Source organism: Dermacentor albipictus, chromosome 1, assembly GCF_038994185.2.
Source record: "Dermacentor albipictus isolate Rhodes 1998 colony chromosome 1, USDA_Dalb.pri_finalv2, whole genome shotgun sequence".
NCBI classification, from domain to species: domain Eukaryota; kingdom Metazoa; phylum Arthropoda; class Arachnida; order Ixodida; family Ixodidae; genus Dermacentor; species Dermacentor albipictus.
In genome coordinates this window covers 203207853-203225644 of record NC_091821.1, presented here as the reverse complement: position 1 = coordinate 203225644, position 17792 = coordinate 203207853, and the positions used below count along the sequence as shown (strand labels likewise).

The 17792-nt window shown below is 41.6% G+C and overlaps 1 protein-coding gene across 3 annotated transcripts in view; it reads left to right on the top strand.

The window, feature by feature from the left end:
• LOC139054138 (transforming acidic coiled-coil-containing protein 3-like) overlaps positions 1 to 17332 on the top strand; it is an 84472-nt gene extending 67140 nt beyond the window's left edge. For all 3 annotated transcript variants that reach the window (XM_070530740.1, XM_070530741.1, XM_070530742.1), the window contains 3 exons: positions 5468 to 5574; positions 9295 to 9415; positions 11161 to 17332. In XM_070530740.1, the coding sequence (XP_070386841.1) occupies positions 5468 to 5574; positions 9295 to 9415; positions 11161 to 11226 (294 nt within the window). In that variant the 3' untranslated portion in view covers positions 11227 to 17332. The remainder of the gene's footprint in view (positions 1 to 5467; positions 5575 to 9294; positions 9416 to 11160) is intronic.
• The last annotated feature ends 460 nt before the right edge of the window (positions 17333 to 17792 follow it).

The window sequence follows — 17792 nt, the reverse complement described above, 5'->3', positions numbered from 1 at the left end:
AAAGTGTGTCGCTTGGCAGTGGAGCTTGCCGCCTGAAATCATGGGTTCGCGGCACTGAAATATTTTGATCTTGGCCGATCTGAAAAGTTTTTGCGGCAGAACGCTCTCTAGAGGATACGTACCAACTTTCAGTGCATAACCAAAATTTGCTACACATACGTATTCACTAACGATTACGATACTACCTAACGCAAACTTTGAGTGCAGCTGTTTAGGTGTCTTGGATTCGCAATATATTGTGGCAAAGAATTTGATTCTGAACAACAGCGTACTCTTGGTGGCGGTGCTGAGCCTCTGCTCGGGCAGCTCGTTTAGCAGCAGCAGCAGACGAAGCATTTCCAGTGGTTGCGTCACTCATTGTTAGAAAGAAAACGTGAATACAGGAACACATGACTTGTGTGAAGCGCATTCTTTAGCGGCAGCAGTAGCGCCTGCGCAGTGGGTCCGGAGCCCACACCAGCGCTTCATTTCTGCGCTTGCCACATGTCTGGTCGCTGCCGGCACTCTGCTTTCCTTGTCACCCTTTTGCCATACCCTCCTCTCCGCTTTCCTCCTCACACCTCTTTGCTCTCACCGCTTTTTTCATCCCCAGATGCGCGCCGCGTTCACTGTCATCTTTCGCTGTGCGTGTTCGCTCAGTTACAAGGGATGCCGATGCTCGCCACAGGAACGGCTGCGCAAGAGCTGCACTTCTAAAATTTTGTAGTGTCGGCTTTTACGCCTTTCAAAATATTCAGAGAGGACTTCTATACATAATTACAGCACATGCAGCCATGTTGGACAAACAAGAGTAGTGCCAAGATTGAAGTTCACAACAAGAGACCATTGTACATTCAGTGATCGCACAAATCATTTGCGGCTTCCTTCAAAGGCAGAGTTGAGCTTTCGGGCTGGTGCTTGCTGCCAAGTTTGGTGCAAGGAAGGATATGGCTAGGAGCAGGAAATATTTATGCACAATGACAAGCAATATAACACGTCACACATAAAGTATGGGTATCACAAGGGTCTCTGCGCTGACATGACTTTGTTCGAACCGAATTCCAATTACTGCATATGCGATCAGGATAGCTATATGGGCTTGTTGATAGATCTGCTTGTAATTGGTTATCATCATCATCAGTCTACCGAATGTCCACTGCAGGACGAAGACTGTCCTGCGCCAACCGATTCCAGCTAGCTCCCACGAATTTCCTAATTTCATCGCGCCACCTAGTCTTCTGCCGTCCTCGACTTCGTTTCCCTTCTCTTGGTACCCATTCTGTAACCCTAAGGGTCCAACAGTTATCACACCTGCGCATTACATGACCTGCCCAGCTCCATTTTTTTCTTAAGTGTCCATTAGAATATCGGCTATAGCTGTTTGCTCTCGGATCCAAACCGCTCTTTCTGTCCCTTAACGTTATGTCTGGTATTCATTACATCGCTCTTTACGTGGTCCTTAACTTGTTCTCAAGCTTCTTTGTCAGTCTCCAAGTCTCTGCCCCATATGTCAGCTCTGGTAAAATGCACTGATTGTGTTCCTTTTCAAGGATAATGGTAAGCTTCCAGTCAGGAGCTGGCAATGTCTGCTCTATGCGATCCAACCTATTTTTATTCTATGAATTTCCTACTCATGATCAGGGTTCCGTGGGATTAGTTGACCTAGGTAAACATACTCCTTCACAGCCTCTAGAGGCGGATTGGCTGTCCTGAACTCTTGTTCCCTTGCCCGGTATTCTTCATTATCTTTGTCTTCTGCTTATTAATCTTCAACCCCACTTTTACACTCTCTCTGAATTAGAACAATGTCATCGGCAAACCGAAGGTTGCTGAGATATTCGCCGTCGATTCTTACCGCTAAGCATTCCCAGTTTAACAGCTTGAATACTTCTTCCAAACACGCATTGAATAGCATTAGAGAGATTGTCTCCCTGTCTTACCTTTCTTTATAGGTATCTTCCTACTTTTCTTGCGAAGAATTGAGGTAGCTGTGGAATCTCTGTACAATCTGTCACAATTGTTTGTAGCGCAGGCAGATCAGACAGCACGCAGCGGTGAACGACCAGCTGCAAAGTGCAGTGTGTGTCCTCCATGTGTCCTTGCACTGAACTTCAGCAACCGCTGTTGCACACTTCAAAACAAATTTAATGAAGCATTTTTAAATTGTTTAAAGCATTTAAAAATGATTGTCACTTAGTTCTTCATTGTGCACGAATATGTTTAATTAGCTAAGTTTATAAACTCACCTAATCGATCATAAGTCAGTGAAAAAGCTGTGGAGGACGTTGAGCAATGACCGACAACTGGATTTAACCCCACAAAGCCCAACTTATCATTTTTCGTAGGCTGAGTTTCATGGCTAAAGACTGATGGAAGTGCTGAAAACCCAGTGTTAGAGCCCATACTAGCTTTTTTTGTATGCTGGAGGGAGTTTTCAGTTGTGGATCGTTCATGAAAATATTTCCCAATTAGATTTTGATCGATTATTTACCTGTTTTCTTCATATAGATATACTATCCGTGACCAGAAATAAATGGTAACAAGTTATTTTAATTTGCTTTGATGTGAACTGGTGTTCCGGCTTTGTGGGGTTAAAGCAACCTAGGGTTCATGTGGACCTTTTTCCTAATGAAAATGAAACGCAATATTTAAAAATATATATATGCTGTGATTCTAACAATGGTTCGACGTGCCAGATTGCATAAAATCTTATGGGGTCTCAAACATGCTCTTGGGCATTTGTTGCACCTTTGATACACCAATGCCAGCTAGTCATATCACAACCAACAGGATATTGAGTGAATATGTTTGGCCTCATGGTGGACTCCAATACCTGATGGTTCACATGTACAGTCATGCATACGGAGGCGCATTCTAACAGATCAAGTTTGTCCATCCCGGTGCCTTGCTCCAAAGCCTCGCCCAACGGTCCGGCAGGAAGTGTGTAGATAGCCACTTCAAGTTCGCCCGCTCTGCCGACCCAAAATCCAAGGAGGAACAGCATACTCTAGTGTGTGCCAGAGTAACCTTGCTGTTGGGTGGCGTTAGCAGCGCAACACCTTCGCCATCTTTCGTACTAATTTGCAACTACACTGACCACTGGCAGTGTCCAGCTACACAGGCTAGCCGGATAGCAGGAGATGCAAGAGCCATGCGGAGAAAACATTAGAGACTCGTGAGAATCGAGCATCTCCGCAATCTTTACGGAAACCTCGTCAAATTTGGGAGCTCTGAAGGAGTGGCTGCGCTCTTGGCGCATCAGCAGCTTTTTGCATGCATATTCAGTCCTTATCTAATGCGAAATAGAGCAGTCTTGTAATGGTTTGCTTTCATAGCCATTACAAGACCGTGCCCCTGGTTCGCACATGTGTAATGTACACAACGCACTAGAGAACTTAAGCGTCTAAGACTGCTGATAATATTGGTACGGGGACGCGTTGTCACTTGAAATTTTTTTGTTCACTTTTTTTTTCCCAGAAAAAGACCACATAAAACCTATCGGTTGCTTTATGCACTCATGTTTGTCATTTCTCGACGTTCTCCACAACCTTTTCATTGGCACTTTATCAAATATGTAATAGATGTTAGATAATTAAACTTAATGAGTTGCTTGTGCACAATGAAAAGAAAAACACGATAGCATTAACGAAAGACTATCAACATACAGTGTGCGCAGCTCTCGCAGAGCCCTCAGTTATTTTCTTGGCCACATCTATTTGGGTACATCCATTGTGTAACTTAATAATGGTTTCTGAGAAGCCCTTATGGGTTTCTTTTGTAGCTTCGTGGCTACAATCGTGTGGATGGGAATTTTTTCCTCATGAACCTTCCTCCACTTTGTTGCCTTCCGCAAAACTGATTTTCTGTACCATAATAGTATTTTGCAAAGTCAAAGAACATCTGTTCTTTATATGCCTCTACTTCACTCATGTTGAGCTTTGCAATGCTGCTCCAAAATGCATATCTACTGCTGCATAATAAACAATTCGTGCTCCAAACCTGCTCTAAATTGCCAAATTTGCTGCTTCAGGAGCTGTTCCAAAAATTGCTTCGCCGCTTCCATCCCCGAATAGGTCACATTTACCCAGATAATTTTTCCTTTAGAAGTTGACAACTGTTGTGGGGTCGTTGGCATGGATTATTTTCTATCGTACAGCAAACTGACTGGGAGAGGCCCATAATGTGGGTTTTATGTGCGTAGTACTTTCATTGTACAGGAATAGTGTGTGGAGGTATATTGTGGGCTCTCTGAAAGCTTTGCTGACCTAAGCTTACTGTCATCCTGGTGCTTCATTCTCAAGTAATTTTTGTATGTGCAGTTGTAAGCTGCTGCATATTGATTCTCGGTTAACCATGCTGTTCTGTAGAGGGTTGCTTGTGGAACTCATTTGGGCAAGAAAACCACCGTGGATGTCATAATTTGCGTTACCATGTGCTACAAATTGTCATAGTGGGGACTCGTCTGTTGACAAAAACCTATTTCCTTTACCTACTGAGAGAGCATGAGGTCGCGGGATCGAATCCCGGCCACGTTGGCCGCATTTTGATGGGGGCGAAAACACCCGTTTATTTAGATTTAGGTGCACTTTAAAGAACCCCAGGTGGTCGAAATTTCCGGAGTCCTCCACTACGGCGTGCCTCATAATCAGAAAGTGGATTTGGCACGTAAAACCCCATAATTACCTACTGGGAGGCTAGGTAAGGTTGGGGATAACATTTTAGAGACTATGGTCAGCTAGCTGCATGTATGAATTCATGCTCTGTCAACACCTACAGAAATGTTTCCAGTTTCTTCGTGTGAGCAAACTTTGTGTTCACATGCACTAACCTTCCCTGTGAAGCTGCTTCTGCAGTGTGAAAAGGGAAATCTATGAAATCAAGTGTATTGTAGTGGCATGCATATTTATTCTTCACATTGCTTGATCAATTGTTTTATAAGTATAATTTCCCAATTGTCCTTTTGTATTTTACCGCCTTTGTACATCATATGTAGAGAACACACTGCTCAGCTGTCCAGCCTTAGATGAGTGTGTGCACAAGTATTCTTTGCAGCTAAGCATGGCTATATGTTTTCTTTGGAGACTAAGCCTGTGTGGAGGTGTTGTGGCATTGTATATGGCGAGAGGTATTAAGCAGGCAGTGCCGAATGTGCCCAGACTAAAACTGTGTTGAGCATTGGTCTCGTTCAATTAGGCCTTGGCCAGTGTGCAGGGTCAGCCTATGGCTTAAGCCCATCATTGCACATGGCCTCAGCAGACTTTCCTTATGAACCTGAAGAGACTGTGGATAGCTATTTTGCCAGAAGTTTTAAGAGCTTAACAAAAATGATTGGGAACTAAACAGTCTATATTGAAAGGAGTCTACTCTAAGGAAACATACATTTCAAAATTGTTTACTGCACTTGTATGTTGATTCCAGTTCAGATTAGTTGTGCACTGCTTGTTCTTGTGGTTGATGCTAATTCGGTTTGTATTTATTTTGTGTGCAGAATGAAGCTCTCCTAAAACAGCAGTTAACTGAGGCAAATGAGGCCCTGGAGAAGAACTGCCACATGGTTCACATGATCAAAACCAAAACAGAGGAAAGCATCGAAGGGTGGGTACTTCTTTGTAGATGCTGTAATAAATTGTATAGCCTTCCGTAGCTGACTGCAATAGCGGCCATATTCCAATGGGGGCAGAATGCAAAAACGTTCGTGTAGCTGCCTTGGGTTCACATCAAAGAACTTCAGGTGATAAAAATTATTCTGCAGCCCTTCACTACACCATTAGACAGTTTCAGGATAGCGTTTGTCTCCTTACATACGTTAAACGTAAGCACCTTTGTGGAACGTTAATGTGCGTGTCCTGTCAGGTCTTTTAGTTTACCTTATGGAAACACAAACGTAAAGAAAAAATGTTATAAAACAGGGCGCCGTCTGGTGCCTCGTGCCAAACGTATCCAAACCAAGACTGTCCATTAGCAACCATCCTGCTGTTGCAACGTGGACGCGTCTCGTTAGGCGTAGGGGGGCCAGAATCACCGAACTATCTTGGAAAATGTACGTGCTATGCGTTCATAACTATCCTTTCAGGTGAGTTTAGAAAAAGCGAAAGCTCATTACAATAGTTACTGGCGATCAACGCAAGTGAGAGCGTAGCCATCACGAGAATTCACACTGAAGCGGGAGCCATGGGTGCCCCCATGTTCGACAATGCTATTTCTTAGCGTCCGTAAATGTTTCGGACGTTAAGCTCTCCAAATAACGTGTTATCATAGCGCGTGTAAACCGCAGAAACCCAATACCGTTCCGAGCATGCGCAGTAAGGACGACGCTATTTCTTTACGTACGTGATGCTTTTACATTCAATTGCAAACCCTAAACTAAAACTGTCCATTATTTTGCACCTTCTGGACATTAACCCTTATGGATGAGTGTGCCTACAGGTAACACACGATAGAAAAATTTTTTTCTTGTAGAGTTTTGGTATTAAGTATGGAGTTTTGGGCTAATGGCTAAATGTCTTTGGCCAACACTGAATAATAGGCAGCATGTGTTATTTGTTGGATTAGTGTAGGAACACAGGACAAGGAAGAAGTTTGGCGCACTACTTTCTTTTGAGAGCATGGTCACAGGAGACAGACCGGTACTTGATTTCTAGCTTCAGTGGTATAACACACGTAATGTAAAGCAAATGTAATGTACAGGGTGGTCCTTTATGAAAGAGAACATGCGGGAGCGTGACCCGTGCTCTGTGGAGGCTGCTTAGACCCGCCAGCAAGTGGCAGGAAGGAGAAGCATGTCCAACTACAAAAATTTAACGGCAAGCACTACAGTTGGGCTTGCCAGGCTGCGGCTGCTGATGTACCAGGCTGGTTTGTGTCATCGCTGTGTCATCGCTGTGTCATCGGTTTGTGTCATCGCAGTTAAAGTCCAACAAAAAGGCAGCATCCTCACACTCACTGCTAAATCCATAGATAAAATCAGCCATAAATGTAGCAGAATGCAAGATCTGCGATTTTCGGAGTGTGCACACTGCTTCTTGAGGCGGCCATTTTTACAGTAAAGCTGTATATCTGTACCGTCCAACAAAATTTTCGTGTCATTGGCGCGGTAAGCAATAAACTCCCCATATGTGGGCTGATCCCGGAGATAGTACAAAGCCGGGCCTACCCTCAGCGGAGGTGAAGCAGGCGTTAAGCACTCCCCATACGGAGGCCGATCCCGAAGATAGTGCAATGCTGGGCTGACCGGCGGCAGAAGTAGAGCAGGCGTTAACCACTCCACATACGTGGGCCGATCCCGTGCCGGGCCGACCCTCAGTGGAGGTGAAGCAGGCGTTAAGCACTCCCCATACGGGGGTCGATCCCGAAGATAATGCAATGCCGGGCCGACCTGCGGGGTGAGGTGGAGCATGCGTTAAGCACTCCCCATATGTGGGCTGATACCGAAGATAGTGCAATACTGGCCTGACCCGCGGTGGAGGTGAAGCACACGTTAAGCACTCCCCATACGTGGGCCAATCATGAAGATAGTGCCTTGCCGGGTGCACCTGCAGCAGAGGTGGGGGCCCACATACACAGCTTTGCTGGTCATCCTTCTTCATATTGGAAGGCACTGAGTTCTTTCTTTCTCCTTTGACAATCGCGAAACTTTGGAGAGTGTTCAAAAAGTTCCGCCTGGTGGGAAATAAGCAAACTGCTTAGAACACAAAACTATAGTTCTCCTCCTTCATGTCCGATGGTGCAGTGTGTCCATGAGCAGCGCAGGTCTCGAAAGCGATGTTTCAAACCATCGATAGTGGGCAGGCATTTTTGTTTTCTACTTTGATGATAGCAAGAATTTGGGAGCGCTTTCAAAAATCACCGTCTGGCAGGAAAAAAGCAAACTGCTTAGAAAACAAAATATGGTTCTTCATGTCTGATAGTGCAGTGTCTCCATGAGCAGCGCGAAAAGTCTTGAAAGTGGCATTTGAAACCGTCAATAGTTGGCTAACGATGCCCAATGGACACACTAGGGAAAGAGTTAAGCTACTTGAGGCGTCTAGAGTATTTCAAAACCATCTTTATTTTGTGGAAACGGGGAGAGATGAAAGCGTAAGTTCCTGTTGATGCGTCAGTGCGACGTCAATGATTTCGAAGTATGTTCTTGTAATTGCACCATTTTGAAGCAGGAAAGATTCTAAGTGCTAATTGCTAAGTGGGTCCCACTTAGTGCTTCTCATCTATTCTTGCAAAACTGTATTTTTGTATTGTTAAAAACATGCAGCAGCTCTGCGCTGCCCATGTCTTGTGATCATAGGGGGCAGGCTGTTTTTTTTTCAAGCTGCACTTGCAGCTTTTCTTTCCTGTCTCCCCCAATCTGTTGTAAATAAAGATATTCGTTCATTTGGTTCCTCTAGCATATAATTTATTCATTCTTTACCATTAAACACTTAGCTAACATACAGCCAACGCTGTCAAACTAGGATGTCCAGGCAAGCTGGTGTAGGAACTTCAAGGCGGTGTTGCCACCGGCCTGCCTTTTCTTGCTTTCGAAGCCTCCTTTAGCAGTAAGAATGGCTGTGCTGCTATTGCAGAAACCTAATTTACTAATACAGCTTAAGAGGAAGATTTAGCTCGGGTGCTCCTATCTAAATACATGTAAAAGGAGAATTCGTTTTTCTCGGCAACCACTGCACTAAATTTGACTAGATTTGCTGCATTTAAAAGAAAAACTTAAAATCTAGTGACTGTTGGTTTCGAATTTTTGAGTTAGGCCGTCAATATTTTATAAAAAATTGACAAAAATTGCACATTTTCAGAAAACGAAACTATCATGTTTACAACTCTGTAACTCAACAAGAAAAAATGATATCGCAATTCTGTGAATTGTATCTGATAGCACATCTAAAGCGGACAAAATTGATATGTTACACATGAACCTCAAAAAATGTAATAATATGTAATTACAACTTTTGCAGAACCCTCGTAAACAATGTAACAAATTTCCGCGATATCTGTTCTTGATGCAGAGCTATTAGTTTGTAAACTTCATGCTTCTATTTTTTTTCAAACTTCAGAATTTTTGAAAATCTTTGTAACGAAATTCAAGCCCTAAATCAAAATTCTGCTTCCAACAGTCACTAGAATTTATCCTACTCTCTCAAATGCAACAAATTTCATCAAAATCGGTCCAGGGGTTATCTCAGAAAAACGTTTTTGCGTTTTTACATGTATTTGAATAGGCCGCGTTGGAGTTGGGCCCGAGCTAAAGCTTCCTCTTAACTTGATATTCCCCTTTGGTGACCCTTTAAATTGTCTTTCCTTTGCCCTGCTTCCTTTTTTTTCTTCCAGTGCCAACAAAGAAGTGGAAAATACGAAACGGAACTTTGAAGCAGACATCACTGTTCTGAAAGGTCAACTCAAGAAGGCTACAATGACCATCAATAGTCTTGAAAAACGACTAGAACAGAAGGTATGCCCCTTTTTCATCTAAAAGTGGACGGGGCTTGATGGCTACGTTAAATGCTGTCCCCACACCTAAGTTGGTTACCAAACAAAATGTTTATCTTTAGAAAACGCCTTTCTTCATCTTCAAGACATAATAAAGTTCATCATACCATACCATTCTACTTTCCTTTAGTATATAGCTTGTTATAATAATCATGATTATCTATTCAATAAATAATTACTAAAGCCTTCAAAAAAAATTTACAGGGTAAGGAAAAAGTAAATTGCTGTACACTGCTTCATGTATGTGCCAATTCTAGTGCAAGTTCCATTACAAAATATGACCGGTAGGTTGTCAAAATACGTACAACCATAAAATGCCCCTGCATCCAACTTTCCTTGCCACATCAATGTCATGGGCAATTGGCAAGTGCTGCACCCAATTTCAGTTCCTGATGCCCTTAGGGACTTGCTACACCATAGTTTTAAAAAAGTAGGCTTTAGTTAGTTGCAGAGTACCTTTTTTTTTTTTCTGTGTGGCAGCAATTTTTAACTAGTGTCTGGAGGTGTGCACCTTGCAATTGTGAAGATTGCAAGTGCTTCGGTAACTTGGCCCTCATGTGAAAGCAGGTCTCGCAATTTTGTTGCACCATCAACTGATCACTTGTATGCTACTAGTATCTGTCAAACTGGAGATGATGGTAGATCATGGAATTTAATGTGGACTATGGAGACCCACAAAACCGACACAGTCGTTGGCTGTTCAGCAGCGAGTGTCATTTTCTGCCTTTTGGCAGGTTAAATTCTTGTGCCTATCGAGATTTTTTAAAGATTTTAGTAATATCTCATATTTACAATGTTTCTACAAAATATGATTTCCTGCCTCCAGCCCAGCAGTATGTAACGTTTTGCCCAATATATGTGGGACCTATCTGAAAGAGGAAGTTCCCACCAAGTGCAAATATGTAGAATATGTAGCACACCTCACTATGAGCAAGAACATGGAAACTTTTATGGGTTGTTGAATATGGAAGCAAAAATATTTGTATGTATTAGAATATTTTGCCTATTATGTTAGCAGTGCAACATTTCATATAATTCCAATGCTTTTTGGTAAATTTCGCTTTTCACAAATTATATTACTTATTACACCCTAAGAGGTGTTTTTGAAGTTTATATATTTGAAAAATACATTTCTTTAGCTTTCTACTGTTTCACTAAATTTTGTTGACTTCGTTTAGTGAACACTCTTGTACTGGTCTAACTGCTATTTTTAATAGAAAAAGGCCATAGTGACGTGGTGCATGTTTTTTCATATTAGAGAAAGAAAATTGGTACTGAATAAGTGCAGTTAGGCGAAATGTTAACTGGAACATCAATGCTTGGACGTCCATGCTCAAACCATTTGAGTATGCATTCCTTGAAAGTAGTGGTAGGCGTAGCATTTGTAGCAAACGGTAATGCTTTGCATTCCCGCTGGCTTCGATTTTATTTCACATACCTCGGGAAGTTAGCTAAAATGTTAGTTATATCCAGTTATAATTAATCTTTTACTAACTGTCGCATCACACTAACATCCATGACTTATGAGATCTTGCAAAAAAAAAAAGAATATGGTTCCTTAATCAGGGCTGCTCTGCTTGAAAAATTGAGTGTTCTCCAAAACACCTGATACTTGCACCATAATATTATGCATAAAAGTGCAGTTTTGTACCTGAAATTTAGTGATCTTCTCTTTATTTGCTACTAAAAAAATTTTTTTTCCCACAGAATGAAGAGAACACCGAACTGACAAAACTGTACGATGATCTCCTTAACCAAGTCAAAGCCAAATAGACTGGAATAGGCATGCTCAGTTCTGGCGTGCTCTCACAGCTGCTCCGATTACTTCAACAGTGGTTCGTCGTGTCATGTTTGAGATGCACTAATTTATGGTTTCACTTCTGTGTTGGCACTGCCTAAATGTCTCAGCTGACTAAAGAATGTCACTGTTTTAAGTACATCCTGCAATGGTTGTTCTTAGCTATTGTTTCCTTGTTTTATGTGCATTCATCCTTTCTTAAACTAACCTTTTCTCAATCCTTTTTGGGACAATGACAACCAGAGCTCATTTGGGCAGAAAAACAAATTCTTTACCATAACTGTTTGCTTCTATTTGTGTAAACATATTGCAAGATTTTTAGCTTTTTTGTATTGCCTTATCCACTGGTTCAGTCGCATTCAAGCTTTGCTCATAGACTGCATCTTAGTCATTTTTTTTTTTCAGTGGGCACAGTAATGCTAAATTCTTGCAATAGCAATTCATCTTTCTTTATTATGTATGCATGAAAGTGACATGAAATACTGTTTTCTAGGTTTACCAACCCAGCAAACATCATACTTAGAACTGTGCTCCAAATATAATGCAGATTTATTTTTAAGGTAAATTTTGCCTATAAAGATGCAGTGACCTAAGGCACTAGGCAAACTAAACTTTGTGGGAAGTTCCTTCCTTTTTACTTACTGAGGCGTGTGTGGATCTGCAAATAGCGAGAAGGCAACTCGCTCCGGCGAAAAGTAGGGTGTGGGGCTGCAGTGAGAACTTTCTGGGCATCAAGTCCAATGAACCTGGTGTACACTACAGTGCATCTCTGCAGCCTCTCTCAAATGCACTTGCCTTGCTGTAGTGCACCTGGATCAGGCTCCTTGATGTGTTGCCATAATGTGTACCCACATGGGGTCTGTCACTGTGTAGTTTACCTAACCTGAATACTAAGAGGCACTGTTTGCCATACAACTGCATTAGGCATTTAGTTTGCATTATAATTGTCTCTATATTTTATTACACATAATTATATTCCAAGTCGAAATTCCTTCCACGTGGTATATTTCTGCAAATGCAGGTTTTAGCTGCTTTTACTACTATTGACATGTTCTGCTTGCATACTGCAATTTCTTGTCAATAATAAGACACATACAGCTGCTATGTAATTAAAGTGTCAAAAATAATGAACGAGCCTGTGCCATTTCGAGGGGATAAAAATGGTAAACACCCCATAGGGAATGCTGCTGCTATCACCTGACTGCCTAAGTAAATGTACGCAGCGCACAACTTGCTTTGGCACTGATTGCCCCAGTGAGCCTTTGATGCTTTTTTTCCATTCATTGCTAAATTTTTGTGCTTGTGCAATAACATCATTTGACAGCTTAATTGTTTAACAAATTTGTTTGCCATTGCCTTTTAAGTGTAAATCACACAAGTGACATTTTTTAATTGCTTCCATTATGCAATTTTTACGTCAGTGACAAGAAAATCTTAAGAGACCTTAACTATGCATAGTGTACATGTGTGTATACCAGGCTTGGTTCTATGCACACTAAAAATGCTTGAAGGCACGTTATGATCTGAAATTTAATTTATCTGTAGATATGTAGGGTATGTCTGAAAAGAAATGTCACCGAGTCAATTCAAAAATATCAGATCACTACAACACATTAAAAGGTTTCAAAATAGGTTCCTCCTGTGTCGAAACATAGCTTCCAGCAAGATTTTCTAGGCATAGAAGGCGTCGCAGTAGGCCTCCTCCAGAATGCCCCTTGGAGCTTTGATCCAAGCCTGATTACTTTCTAATTTGTACCAAAATGATGTCCCTTCATGGGAGCTTTTCAGTGCAGAAAGTAAGTCTTGGGGAGTCATGTCAGGACTATAGGGTGGCTGGGGAACCATTGGCACCTTTGAATCGACCAGAAAGTGAATTGCAGGGAAGGTGGTATGGACTGTTGCGTTGTCATAGTGAAGTTTTCAATCTCTTGCTATATCAGGCCGGACACAATGAACCCTTTGTTTGAGTCTCTTGAGAACTTGCACGTAGAATTTAGCGTTGATCCTTGTATCATGTGGTACAAACTCATGGTGGACGAACCCCTTGATGTCGAAGAACGCAATGAGCGTGGTCTTGACTTTCTGACTTGCTCATTCTGGCCTTCTTGGGCTGAGGGGACACTGAGGTGTGCCACTCAATGCTTTGCCTTCTTTCTTTTTCTCTATCTTTTTTTTTCGGAATCATATTCAAACGCCCAAGACTCGTCACCTGTGATTGACATCGTCTAGAAAGTGGGGGTCACTTTCACGCAAGTCCCAAACTTCTTGGGACGTTTCAACTCGGCATGATTTTTGGTCGTTTGATAACACTTTCAGCACAATCTTGGCACACATTTGTCGCATCTGCAAATTATTTGTACAAATATTGTGAACAGTACTTTTCGGAATGTTTAATGTCTCTGCTGCTAAACATACAAATGGCAATCTGTGTTTGAAAGATCTCTCCTATGCTTCATTGATGATGGTCATTAATGGCCATCCAGCACAGGTTTCATCGCTGACCTCTTCATGGCCTTCTGAAAATGCATTGTGCCACCAGTAGACTTGATATTCTGACAGTTATCACCAAAGGCAGTCTTTATCATAGGAAAAATTTCCACTGTGGATTTGCCGAGTTTCACACTAAACTTGATGCCAATCCTTTGTTCCAACGAATGCTGCATTAAAGCATCCATGGGAAGTGAAAACGAGTTCCGTGCAAAAGCCTGTCCTTGCTCTCCAGATGGCAGCAGTCACCAGTGTGACCGTGCTTAGCATAAGCTAATTTCCCCCTCCACCAATTCCAACCGGTCCTAGCGCACTGACTTATGGTCACTTCACAATTTAATCGCTGGCATTACTTTTAGGACAAACCCTCTATGCAAATAAAATAAGCCTATTTAATGTATCATTTGTAGTGTTTTCCCAGAATGGTGTAATAGTGCTCCCTCTTGTGGTCACTTGGGCATCGTTTTGTTAGCTTGCAAGTCTGTCATAGTTTTCTCTCAAGATGTGCAGCACTTCAGCTCAAACTGGGACCTTTCAATCATGTTCTGGAGATATTAGGCACTAATGGCAAGCCTGTTTAACTTAATGCCTCCCTAGTTTTAGGTTAAAAAAAAGTTCAAAATTAAAACACCACCATTACATCAATTTACCGCTTGAATGTGTTACTTCAAATAGCTCGCACAATGCTAATGGTTGCATGACGGTGGTTCTTAGCCTTGCTTCATTTTAAAATTGAATTATTATTAAAAATTACTCATTCCAGAGTAATAAAGGGAAATTCTAAACGAGGCCATATGTCGAGCTGGGAAACATTGTTTAATGGAAACAGGATTGCCTTTTGAAAAATGTTACAGTTGATGGCCAAACGCTACTCTTGTGCCCAAAGGCCACAGTGGTGATGTCTTCATTGCCATCATCTCCCCCATTTTAGCCAGGCTTAAGGTAGATTTCTGTAGCTTCATCATTATGACTGTGCCACATCTCCGTGTGATGGCATTTATTTTGGGCCTTGTTCCAACCGCTGATTAGAACGTTCTCACTAGGGCTGGGGGATTACACCCCACAAGTTACTTATAGTAAACAGTACCTAATATGGCTGGTTAGTTCTTGGGATGCGCAACTTTTCAAAATATGGTGCTGGTGAGAAATTGAAGGATAACCAAAAATGTTCACTGTGGCATCAAACTTTTTTTACATTCTCCATGTAAAAGTCTGTTGCATGTGTGTGCACACAGAGGCAACTTTCTAGTGTTGCAAGGTTTAATTTTGTTTTTGAATTTAAATTGGTTATATTTTTCTTATTGACTGTTGCAGGAGGGAATAGGTATATTTTTCCAGGAAGAAAACGTGCATCTCTAATTGACAACCACTTTGCTTTTTGCAAAGAATCGGTGTGGCGCTCAACTGCCTTCACTTATTAAGAAATTTTTCATGACTTTTCAGTTGATGTCATCATAGAATAATAGCTTGTCGTATACACACATAAGTCCCTACTTGGACAGCACTGTATTCCAGGTGTGAAAACAGTGTGGCGTAAAACAAAAAAAATTCTGCTGCTGTATCTAGGCACGGAGAATTAAGATTGTCAGATGGCCCTGGTTTTGGAATGTGAATGATATCACTGCCAGTCTTTCTGCAGTGTACTGGTTTACCAAACCTCTCTTTGACGAAAGTGGATTGCTGTTGCAAAAGTGCAGTTCATCAATCTAAATAGCTCAAAACACAGGCCATTCAGAAACTGCAGCTCCTGCATGTACACAATTTATTAATTTTATGACAAAACTGACAGGTAACTCAGTAATGTGTGACGGAAGAGTTGCAGTGCTTTTCAACTGGAGTAGACATAGGCATTAGGGCTGCTCTTGTTTTTCCCTCAGAACCTGGCTGATCTTGTCCACTTGCGAGGGCAAGCATAGCAGTTGAACAAACACAAAGGGAAGTACTGTAGAATGTGGTAGTATGCAAATTGCCCATATTTGGTATGCAGTTGTGGAAGGTGTCCGTCTGATATGAACCAGTGGTGGAGGCTATTGAATTACTCATGTTTTCAGTTAATAGAGATGGTGAGGTAATACAACATTCGATTGTGTTTACAATAAAATTACTGGTAATGGAGTTTTAATCCATATTTAAGTGCTGCACTCTTTTTGTGCAACTTGTCAAAATTTGATGACTGGTACATTCCAGCATTTCTGTAGTGCTGCACCTATGTTTTTAGTATTGATAAAACGGGACTGAATTGAAAAGGGGAAGTTCTCACTACTGTGCCAACATTTTGAAATTGCTCTTCTCTCAGCCAAATTCCAGACAAAACAAGTCGCCTTGACTGAACATTGGTACGATAGCCAGGCTTTCTCAGTCATTTGCTCCTGATAGTTATTAGAAGCGGTCACCTAATTTCATGTCTGTTTTGCGAAAACAGTTCATTGTTCAGTACACTTCTTGCTGGTTCATGTTTGTACCAAAAACATGCTATTGGTCACTAACTTTTTTAATCATATTAGTGTAAAGACATGGCACACATAATATGCTTTCGTGTGTTTGTGTGCGTGCATGTATGTGTGTGTGTTACTGGTGGGATCAAATAGTAATAGACTGAACTGGCATGAATTTTTTCGTGAAGCAGGCATATTGAAAACCAATTTCCTACCTTTCTTCTATTTTAGTTCCAATCTCGTGTGTGCCCACAGCTTGTAGTTCGCATCATGCTATGAAATACATTAACAGCTACAGTCATTATGAAGTTTGACAAGATTTACTTCAGTTTCTGATTTCACTTACATTGATACCAGTTGTTAGACGTCTTACATCCATCCCATCTCATTGCAATTTATATTGTTGAGTGCATTTCTGTGTGCTTGACCTGACTTCTGTATGGTCCAGATTTTTTCTCCAATGTCTTCCCCTGTTGTATTTACCTTCATTGAGGTATTTAGCCTTTCAATTCTTCTGAATTATGTGTTCCCTTTTTCTGCATTCTATCTGACTTGACAAGTGCACTCGTGTCTTGTTTCTTAGGCTGAACATCTTTGTAGTCTGTAAATGCACATTTGACATGTAAAGAACATAGTGGTGAAGCTGTTATCTGCATTGCACTTTACCACTTCTTTTGCATTTGTTGTGGCAAGGGTTCGCTGATGCGGACTAGTGCTGTCCTATTGTAATTTTTTTCCGTAGCACTGCATAGAGGCTACCAGAATGCTCAAATGTGTAACATTGACTAGGCGCTGTATTGTGGGCTAGCTGACGCTGCTTGTGGAATGAATTGCTGGGATGCTGAGATGCTTTAGTGAACCTATGAAAAACAAGCCGAGTCCTAGTGGCCATGAAAGAATTTGCTTGGTCCATTTGGATGGACATGCAAAGCTTTTTGAGTGGTGATGGCAGTACCTCGCAGCATTTCTTCATTGTCTGTTCTGGAAAGTTCTTGTCTTTTGATGCTACTCTTTGTAAATAGTAAGCTTTTGCTATCACTGCTGTAAATGCATGCTGAAATATAACTTGTGCCCCTGTCTTGCGCCACAGTGCAAGACATTCCATGTAAGGTTGCTGCAACATATAGAAGTTATTAAATGATGCAGTTTTTGACCTATATTTTTGCCGCTTGATCTACTGAACCTCTGCCGACAGGCTACTGTCCTGTACTGCTTAGTAGCTTATGCATATTGGGAGTTGCTACATTTGCACCACTGAAGACTTCAGAATGTGTTTGCAGCATGAATGGAGATGCGTACAACTTGATGGGATGCCTTTACTTTCTCTCTTCCTTATGAGAAAGAAAACTTTTCATGGTCGAACACTTGCTTTCATAGGGCAGATACACTGCAAGAATAGCTGCCATTTCCGAATGCACTAGTTTGTTGCATGGAATGAGCTGCTGTTACTGGTGAATGTGTAAGTAGAATACATGAAACAAGTTTGTGAAAGAAATGACAAGAAACTTGTTCACAGCATGCTGCAAAACTTTTCATAGAGCACATTACTGAACACTATAAAACAGCAGTATTAACTTTGTTCATACCTACAGTATACCTATTGGCCACAGAGCAAGATT